This window comes from Choloepus didactylus, chromosome X, assembly GCF_015220235.1.
Source record: "Choloepus didactylus isolate mChoDid1 chromosome X, mChoDid1.pri, whole genome shotgun sequence".
Classification (NCBI taxonomy): domain Eukaryota; kingdom Metazoa; phylum Chordata; class Mammalia; order Pilosa; family Megalonychidae; genus Choloepus; species Choloepus didactylus.
Window position 1 is genome coordinate 4,770,463 of NC_051334.1, and position 10,612 is coordinate 4,781,074.

At 44.0% G+C, this 10,612-nt stretch overlaps 1 protein-coding gene across 1 annotated transcript in view; it reads right to left on the reverse strand.

The window, feature by feature from the left end:
• The window catches only part of LOC119523304 (protein Shroom2-like), a 106,244-nt gene extending 96,955 nt beyond the window's left edge, over nt 1–9,289 (reverse strand). Inside the window, exons 1-2 of the mRNA XM_037822070.1 lie at nt 9,182–9,289; nt 8,224–8,429 (exon numbers count right to left, since the gene is read on the reverse strand). Of these exons, the coding sequence (XP_037677998.1) occupies nt 8,224–8,429; nt 9,182–9,289 (314 nt within the window). The remainder of the gene's footprint in view (nt 1–8,223; nt 8,430–9,181) is intronic.
• Nucleotides 9,290–10,612: the final 1,323 nt, after the last annotated feature.

Below are 10,612 nucleotides of genomic sequence, written 5' to 3' on the forward strand. Positions count from 1 at the left end.
CTCAACAATGTCCCAAAACAGATGCAAGTTGCAAGAAACTTTGTCCCAGCAAGCATGGATGGTATAGATTTGAAACCTCCTTTCTTTAGATGTGTAACTCCCACACACAGTCCAGGTGAGCCTGCAAAGCACCCTCATCCTTCTGGGTTAATCTGTTCCTGGATAAAAGCTTAGATGACGTCATTAAATTCACAAAAGGTTTGAAGCTAGGAGCCAAGAGGCAGAGAACGTCAATCAATCCTACCCATAACATGCTGAGGAGCTCCCTAACAAAACTACGTGCAAAGTAGGATATACGTTGAAGACAAACTACAGAGACAGGCTCGGTACTCATACTTCATTGTAAACAAAACTATTATTAAAATGTAAATGGGGAGAAAAGATTGAGAGAGTCATTACAAGCTTTAGAAAAGAATTTGCAATGACATAGTTCAGAGAAATTCTCCCTAGGATGTTTAAATTGAAATGCACTTTTTAGGAGCTGCACTTACAGTACGGAAAGCACACTCATCTACTCAGAAGTGAGGAAAATGGATGGCTGTGTTCTAGCTCCATATGGAGTTTCTAAGGGCATATTTGAGAGCATTCAGCGATGACAGCCATACCACCTGCCCTGAGCGAGTACTGTGTATCAGATGGAGCTCCAGGCACTGAGCGGGTTCTGCCTGCCAGAGAAAAGACCAAGTACTGCAATGCAGATGGAGCCCCAGTCACTGAATGCGTAACCAGAGGAAACTCCTAGCCCTGTGAGAATACTGCAATGCAGACAAACCCCAGGCACTGAGTGAGTACGAGTACTGCAATGCAGACAGAGCCCCGGGTTGAGAGTGAGTACTGCCTGCCAGAGGAAAGCCCTGGCCCTGAGTGAGTACTGCAATGCAGACAGAGCCCCAGGCACTGAGCGAGTACCCTGTACCTAGAGCCGAGCTGGTCTCACCATTCATCTTGGCCCGCCACCACCTTCTCCCTCTTCCTTATCACCTCTTGAAGGTCTCAGATTGATCAGCCCTTTCCCGACCTTGAGACAGCAAGGGGTTACCTCCTTCTCTAAATGACACCAAAATGCACAGCAGCCCATCCTCTGGACCTTAACCTTTTCCTGGTCCATTTCCTCCAGCTGGTGGCATACCCAGCAGGTGTCCATGAAAACAGCCTGGGGCACTTTGTCAACACTCAAGACCCTGGATCCATGAAGGCCTTGCTGATCATGATCTCCTGGGATGGGGCCTGGATCCCTAGGAAAAAACTGCAGATGAAAACCGTATAAAGAGGCACCAAACATAATAAAAGGTTACCACATCTGTCCTGAACTTCCCTGCAAGTGCCACTTCCTTGGCCGAGAGAGATGGAACCACAAAGCCCTGAGACAAAGGGCCCCATGACACCCAGCTCTTTGCTCTCAGCCTCTTCCCAGAACCCACCACGGTGCCCACTGCCTGCCAGCACCCGCCACCCCCCAGCCCACAGCCACTGCCTGGGCCTTGGGGAGGAGAACATATGTGTCCTTGGCAAGGGTGACTGCACCTGTTCTCTATCACCAGCCGACACTCCCCCGGGATGAGGGCAGTGCTCCCTCTCATTGTTCTGATGGAGAGACCTGTGTGTCTCCTGAGTATCGCTTTCCAAGCCCCAGCATCCAAATGAGCAGACACACACCATCCGTGCTCCCTGAGACAAGATCCCGTTACCTTATGAAACATGCCACTGCAATCCTATCCCAGCCACTGGGTCACCTGGCCACTCCACCTATACGATTTCAAAAGTCCACCAAATAAAAGATGCATGGCAGCTGTCCGTCGGCGGGGAGCAGGATGTTAGCCTAGGACTCACCAGCCAGACTTGATTTAGAAGCTGTGCCTATGGGCTTCACATTTTAGTGAATAGACTACTTTCCCCACAAACTCCCCACACACTAGCCAGGTAGAGAGGTGCTGGCCAGGTGTCACCCCCAGGGCCCGACCCTGATTTCAGTCCCTATCAGCAAAGCCACCTTCACGGGGTGCCTGGGGTGGGTGGCAGCTCAACCAAGTGCACCAAGTGTCGAGCTGATTCATCATCTGCTCTGACTGTCAATATTCATGCTTCCTAGTTCAGTCTGTGACCCTCTGAGTGTCCTTTTATGAATTAGCCCTTCTTTTCAAGTGTACATGATCCATTCTGGAGCTTTATATGCTACTCTAGAAAATGCCAGCTAATTTACAGTGACAGAAAGCAGATCAGTGGTTGTAGCTGACACGTTCCTGGAGACCAAGCCTCCTCATTTCCCCTGAGGAACATACTGACAGATTCCAAAGTCTTCTCTTTCCAAACACAAAAGAGCACTGTATTTTTTATTACTATAAAAGTAATACTCACTGTGAATGCATCAGGCAATTTAAATATATATATATATCTCTCCAAGGAAAAAAGGAAGCTGAAACACTATTATACTAAGTGTTATTTTCTATATTATGTTCCCAGAATTTCTATGTTTATACTTTTTTTTATGGGATAAACAGTTTTTTAACAGACTATGTTTTCCATGCAACTATATATATATATTTTTTTGCTTTTACAATGGGGATTTATTAACTTACAATTTACAATTCTAAGGCTGTGAAAATGTCCCACTCAAGGCATCAACAGGACAATACGTGGACCCTGAAGACAGGCTGCCAACACCCGGGACTCCTCTGTCACATGGGAAGGCACATGGCTGGTGTCTGCTGGTCCTTCTCTCCTGGGTTTCATTGCTTTCAGCTTCTGGCTTCAGTGGCTCCCTCCCTGAGCTTCTGCATGTTTCTTTTTTTTTTTTTTTTTTTTTAAATAAATTCAAAGTTATATGAACAGTTGCAAAAACAATACTAGCCCCATACACAGAATTCCATCATACCCTGACCCTAACCCCCCTCCCCCGATAGCTCAATCCACCAACTTTAACATGCTGTCACATCGCTATTTCTTTCCCTCCCTATCTATCATCCATCATCCATTGCTCTGTCTTCTGAACATATGAGAGCTAGCTGCACACATCCTTGAACATACACTATAATTCACATATATACTTCCCATGAACAAGAACATTATTTTATGCAATTCCATTAAGCACAGCTAAGAAGTACAAGAGATTCAACAATGATACAAAGCTTATATTCTATATTTCCTTTTCCTTATGTCTCAACTGTGTCCCTTTGAGCCACCTGTCCTCTATCCTCCAATCCCATCCAAGTTCATCCTTAGCATTCAATTGTCATCTAGTTAGACTGTATTTTTTTTTTTTTCAGTTGTGGAAACATATATACAGCCTAAATCTTCCCATTCCACCCCCTCCCTAGCCTTCCATTAGTGGGATTAATCACATTTAGAATGTTGTAATGCTCTTTCCCACCATCCATTACTAGAAATTTCCCTTCACCTCAAACAACAACCCTACACTCATTTCTTAACTCCCCATTGCCCCTTCCCCCATTTCTCTTAAGCCAAACTCTACTTTTCATCTCTATGGTTATATTCTCTGATAATTTCTTTGTGTTTACTGTGGGGCTTAAAATTAGCCTCTTAAATCCATATCAATCTTGTTTTTCTTTGATACCACCTTCACTTCAATAGGACACATGAACTATGCTCCTATACTCCTTCATCCCCCCACCTTTATATACTTGTTTAAAATTACATATTTTACATTGACTTCAAAACCACTGATTTGTCCTTAGAGTCTGTGCATTTTATATCCTGTAGGAAGTAAATAGTGGAGTTACAGTTAAAAAATTATTGACTTCTATTTGTATTCCATTGTGATTAGACAATGTGCTTTGAGTATATTCAATTTTTTTTTTCTTGAGGCTTGTTTTATGTCCCAGCTTATGGTCCCTTCTGGAGAAAGATCTGTGATCACTAGAGAAAAATGAGTGTCCTGGTGATTTGGGATGTAAGGTACTATATATGTCTGTTAAAATTCTCTATATCTCTTTCTCCTTTCTTTGTTTCTCTGTTGGTAGGGCTCCCTTTAGTATCTCCAGTAGGGCAGGTCTTTTATTGGCAAAGTCTCTCAGCATTTGTTTGTCTGTGAAAAATTTAAGCTCTCCCTCAAATTTGAAGGAGAGTTTTGCTGGATAAAGTATTCTTGGTTGGAAATTTTTCTCTCTCAGAATTTTAAATATGTCATGCCACTGCCTTCTCGCCTCCATGGTGGCTGCTGAGTAGTCACAACTTAGTCTTATGTTGTTTCCTTTGTATGTGGTAAATTGCTTTTCTCTTGCTGCTTTCAGAACTTGCTCCTTCTCTTCAGTATTCGACAGTCTGATCAGAATATGTCTTGGAGTGGGTTTATTTGGATTTATTCTATTTGGAGTTCGCTGGGCATTTATGCTTTGTGTATTTATATTGTGTAGAAGGTCTGGGAAGTTTTCCCCAACAATTTCTTTGAATACTCTTTCTAGACCTTTACCCTTCTCTTCCCCTTCAGGGACACCAATGAGTCTTAAGTTTGGACATTTTATTTTATCTATCGTATCCCTGAGATCCATTGCAATTTTTTCAATTTTTTTCTCCATTCTTTCTTTTGTTCTTTCATTTTCTGTTCTGTGGGCTTCTAGGACACTGAGATGTTGTTCAGCTTCCTCTAGTCTTGTATTGTGAATATCCAGAGTCTTAATTTGGCCAACAGTTTTTTTTATTTCCATAAGATCTTCTATTTTTTTATTTACTCTTGCAATGTCTTCTTTATGCTCTTCTAGGGTCTTCTTTATGTGACTTATATCCTGGGCCATGGTCTTCTTGATGTCCTTTAAATCCTTTGCCATGTTTTTGTTCCTCGATTGTAGTTCTTTGATTAATTGTGCGAGGTACTGTGTTTCTTCCGATATCTTGATTTGTATGTTTGGAGTTGGATTCTCCATATCGTCTGGTTTTATCATATGCATTAGTTTTTGGCCTCTTGGCATTTGTTTTGCTTGATAGGGTTCTTTCAAGTTGTAACAAAAAAAGGATATTGATCTAATTTTTCAGAAACACAGTTTGGTGACGTACACTTTCTCTAACTAACCAGCAGATGGCATCTGTGAGTCACCTATACTCCTCAAGTCAGTTCTCAACCTTGTTCCCACGGTGTGTGGGGAAGTGATTCTTGTGGGGTCCACCCAGAAAACTCAGCCTGGGTGTGTTGCTGGAGCCATCTGCCCTGAATGTGGGGCGTGTGTACGGGTGGCCAGGGAGGAAGGACAGTTTTAATATTCAAATCCCCCAGGTTCCCGGGGATTCAATGCCACCGCAAGAGTCTAAGCCTTCATTTCAGTTCAGCCCCAGACCTTCTCTCTCGCTGATACACAAACCACCGGACTTTGTGTAGTGCCCCTGGGTTCTCCAAGCAGGTCCCCCCTCCCAGCTGCGATCCTCCAGGAGCTCAGCCGAGGGAATGCTGTGCTACGTCACCAGTGCACGTTGTCCCTCAAGGGAAGCCCTGGGCCGCTGGGCTGTGCCGCGGGGCTCTCAGCTCGTTTCAGAATGCAGAATGTCTGAGGCTGTCTTTACTGCAACGCCTTGTGGGCTGAGAACAGCTGAGGTTTTCTCCACAGAGAGAGAGAGAGGGACAGAAAAACTCCCAGATTCACCCGTCAGCCAGAGATAGCACCCGATCCTCTGGGCTCCCTATCCTGAGACAGATATGTCCCGACTCTCCCAAGGTCAGTTGTCACCAAAAGCCTCTGTCTGCTTGTTGAGGATTCGCTGTCTGTATTGAGCAGTTAATATTAAAACCTCACTTGGAGCTGGGCTGAGAGAGTGCACGGTGCGGCTTCTGTGAGGGAGGGGCTCTCAGCTCTAGGCTCTTGGCTCTCAGCAAGGGTCCGCAGTTTTACTTACAGATTTTATGCTGTGATCTCGGGCATTCCTCCCAATTCAGGTTGGTGGATGATGAGTGGACAGTCACGTTTGTCTCCCTGCTGTTATTCCAGGTTATTTACTGGTTTTTTGGTCATTTATCAATTGTTCCGGGGGGGATTAAGTCTTCCACTCCTCTCTATGCCGCCATCTTACCAGAATCTGCCCCATACAACTATATTTTGTGGACATCTTTCCATGTCAGTAAATACCGGCATCATTTTTCATGGCTGCATAGTATTCTACAGATTCCTGTCAGTAATCCCCCTTTGCTGAATATCTAGAAACCTAGAACTAGAAGTCTGGATCAAAGGTATGTAGTATCTTTAAGACTTTTGAAACACGATGCAAAGCTGCCCTGCAGAAAAGTTGTCTAGTCTAACCAGCATTATATCAAAGTGTTCACCTCCCTACAATCTCACCAACAATGGGCACCGTTACTCTGTTAAATCCTTGCCAACTTGATAGGCAAATGTTAGTGTCTCGATGTCAAATAAATTTGCAGATTCCTAGTTAAACATCTTTTATATGCTTGCTTTCAATTTGCACTTCTCATTTTATTAATTGCTTATTCATGTCTTTTATCCATTTTTATATTGGGGTTCAATGTCTCTTATATCTGTAACTGCTAAACCCACTATGTTATTATAATTATTTTTGGACCCTAGAATAACTCAGACCTTATATGTTGACCAACATTTCTTTTCATCTTGTTAGATTCAGCTGGGAAAAATATTCTTGCCCTCTGATTCTGTACCCAAAAGGTGCCAAGGACTCTGTGTCTCATCTTCATGGCTGTATGTCCTGGACAGTGCCACCAGCACGGATGACGGTTACTGGACGAACTCATCAATATTGATGCCCTCACTCAGATCCTTTCCAGATGTCCTTGAGGTTCCAATCAAGTCACTTTGATTCAAATAAACTCAGCTACTTTGCATGTCCTTGTGCACCAGGACAAGGGGTAAGGGTAAGCAAGTCTGGGGAGACCCAGTTTCCTGCAGAGTCAAACAACAGCTGAGCTTTCCCATGGAAGAGAGCACAGTGAACCAAAGAGCAAGGTTCAGTATGTCCAGGGCACAGAAGAAAAGGGGATGCCAGTCAGCCTGCGGGAACAAGGTGATGATCCCCAGGGACATTTATAACCCCTTGTCGTATCTCTGTGGAACAAGCTTCCATTCCCACTGACATCGCTTCACTTTTGAGTCTAACTGAACCTTGTGAGAGCAAATCTACTGCCTTAGGGAGGCTAACAGGTGGCAATAAAGGAAGTATTATAGCAAACACAGCGTCTCTCATGTCCCATCCTCCAAACTGCCATTCTAAGACTTCTTCCTGATTAACAAAAAGAGAAAAAGCATCAGGAGTCAACAAAAAGGGTGTTCAAGGACAGCTTACACCACTCAGAAATCAGGTTGCTAAGTTAATGTGGCCACAAATGAACATTTTTCCTTCCTCATTTCTGAACCTCCTCCTTGGAAGCTGTTTTCAGCAAAAAAAAGAAGGTAAGGTCCTTTGGGAATATATCTGCAAGTGACTGCTAGAAATCTAGAAATCAAAGGTAAATGCTTGAATCAATTAGTTTTAAAAATTGACAGCCAACTTTGAAAGAATACACTAGGTCTACAAAACTATACTCAGTTTACTATTAATTAGCCAACTATAATAACTGAGGTGGAAAATTATTTCCATAAGGAAACAACAAATCACAGATACCATTAGGGTGCTCAGAAGTATTATTTTAGTTTCTACATAGAAAAGTGTCCCACCCTAACCTCTTAAATTCATCCCAGCTCCTCTCAGCCACCTACGTTACAGGAATAGACAACTTGTTCCCTTCAGGGGCAAGCCCGGCAGGAGATATACCACTGACTTTTAAAGTCTAACTGGCAGTCACACTCTATTTCAGGCATAAAAGCAGAAAATACAGTGGCCTGCCACCTTGTGTACACAATGTGCAACAAAATACCACTTTCTTTGAAACACAGGCAGATAGTTTTCTCTCCGCCAAGAGAATAAGCTACATTATCTCCAAATAAAAGATACGAGTATGCAAACTCACAAAATAAATAAACCATTGGTACTAATAACATAAGGAATCTTTTAAATTTCTGAGGCTGGATTCATCCTTGGCCAAGAGAGAAAATTCTAGAACAAATAGCCCCCTGCCCCTGGTCAGGAAAAAAAAAAAAGAAAAGAAAACAAACAACAACAAAAAGGATGTAAGTCCCCAGGAGGGGGGCTGAAGTGACACAGGCAAGCCCGAGCCCTGTGAGGAGGATGAGGTGACGCGGGCGGGTTCCCCATTCCGATGTTCTACACCCTCCTGTGTATTGTGGTGACCGTGGGACGGGATGCAGGTCTTACCTTTTCACCACCAGCTTCAGGGTCTTATGGGAACCCTTCACCAGGCAAATCGCTTCCTGTCTAAACCCCGAGAGACCCACGTCGTTGATGCCGACGATCTCATCTCCGGCCAGTAACTTATCGACGGCCGCGGCTTTACTTCCTTCCTCAATCTGCAACAAATAAACGTGGTCCGTCAGCCCCCAAGTGAGCAAATGGCAGTGAGTCTAAGGCAATCTCCCACGGCAGCCAGGAATCCGACGTTCCTGTGACACGTGACTGGCTTCAAGATTAACCAGGAGTCAAACAAACGACTCGCTGGGCCCATGGACACCTGAGGTGAAGAGAAGGATGCCAGTGGCTGGCCTTACTCCCACGCAGGGGTGCAGGATGCATTGAAGTGGGCTCCTCTCACAGCAGCCCTCAGCTGGGCTGCCTGTGCAAGCACACGCACACCTGCTCACCCAGGGAACCAAGGGTGCGGGAAGCTCAGAGGAGCTGCAAACACACTGCATCCAAAGATGCAGATCTGACTCCTGAACTTCCTTCATCCGAACAAGAATGACAGATCATTGTTATTATTTACTAATTATCCCCCCCACATTCGTCCAGTACATCATTAGGATATTCCCATAGGACCTTACTGAGAAATAATTCACCTGGCATACCCATCCACCCGCTTCCTGTGTACAAGTCATTGGCTGTTAATATTTCCACAGAGCTGTGGTTCCATCACCACAGTCACTTCAGAAGATATCCCTGTCACCCCCAAATGAACCACGTTCATGCGTCACCTCCCAAGCCCCCGACAACCATTAACGTACTGTCCGTCTCTGTGGACTGGCCCGTTCTGGGTGTTTCATATAAATGGAGTGAGAATGTTTTCAGACTTCATTCATGTTGTAGCATGAACCAGCACCCCATTCTTTTTTAGGGCCAGATCATATTCCTTTGTATGGACAGTCCATATTTTACTTACCCATTCATCAGCTGATGTACACTGGGTTTGTTCTAATTTTTGGCTATTACGAGTAATGCTGCTACGGACATTTCTGTACATGTGTATGTGTTGAACATATGTTTTCATTTCTCGTCAGCCTAGGGGTGAAAGTGCTGGGTCTGAAGCTAACCTTGAAAGACTGCCAACACTTTTCCAAAGCAGCTGCACCATTTTACACTTCTGTCAGCGTTGCATGATTTCTCCACATCATCACCAATAATTGCTGTTGTCTGTGTAGCACCAAGAGATCCAGTGTAGTGTAGCACCAAGAGACCCAGTACTTGGCACTAAGCACACAGTATGCTCTCTTGTTGACTGACTCCTTCAAAGCTTGAATGTCATCCCTTTGATAACTTTTATCCCGAGAAATCCTGATCTTTAAATCCCTAACCTACTTTTTCCTGTGCAGTAATAATCAAACTCGGCATTGACCGCAGTGAACAGGCCTATTTTCTGAACCCGTGGGCCAACTCCATCTGCTAGCTGTCTGTTTTTTTGTAAATAAAGTTTTATTGACACACAACCACACCCATTTGTTCACATTTTGCTTATAGCTGCTTTCATGCTACCAGGCAAAATTGAGTAGATTGGCCCCAAGAACCAAAAACATTTACTCTTTGATTTGTTATGGAAAAAGTTTGCTAACCCCTCTTCTACACCCAAAAGCTGTATCTTTACAAATCGCTAGGAAAAATCAGTGAAGAAAATTGCTGGTTATTAGCATATCAGTATACAGTTTGAAAGTTCAAAGTTACTAGACTGAACACCATGGATAACCTAGAAATTATTTTTAAAGTCAGGACAAAGAACTAGAGCAGTAAACTTTTCCTCTAGCCATTAACACGGGAGAGTACTAAACAATTTATGCCTCAGTTCTAAAACTGCATATTTCCTAAAAGTTCTGCCTAAATCTGAAATCTTACTTTAATAAAATAGTTATTCATTGAAAATCAGCACCATAAACAAAATGGAAAGCCCACTCATAACAAAAATATGAAGCAAATCTTTCTGTCAACAGCTGGTTTCAAAAGTCTAGACAATCATATTCCAAAGTAATAACAGACAGATTGCAAATAAGTCTCCACTTGCCCGAGATTACACGTGCAGCCATCTATGGCCAAAACTGTAGCCTATAAATAATAGAGCGTTTAGATTCTGGCATGCTCCAGGCAGGAGCCTAAGGAGCCGTCCCGGGTGCAGATGGAGTGTAAATTATTCACCGTCCAGGAAAGGTCACCAACATGGTCACCCAGACCGAAAGCTCGAGCTGGGGCCACGCGCACCCTCGCTGGAGACAGCAGGTGGCGCCCCAGGACCAGGCCATCCAGGGGGTGAGCTGTCCAAACCCCGTGGCGTGTGGGAAGAGCAGTGTCTGCCCCCAAAACGAGGACAGACGGGTTGCCAGCTCTT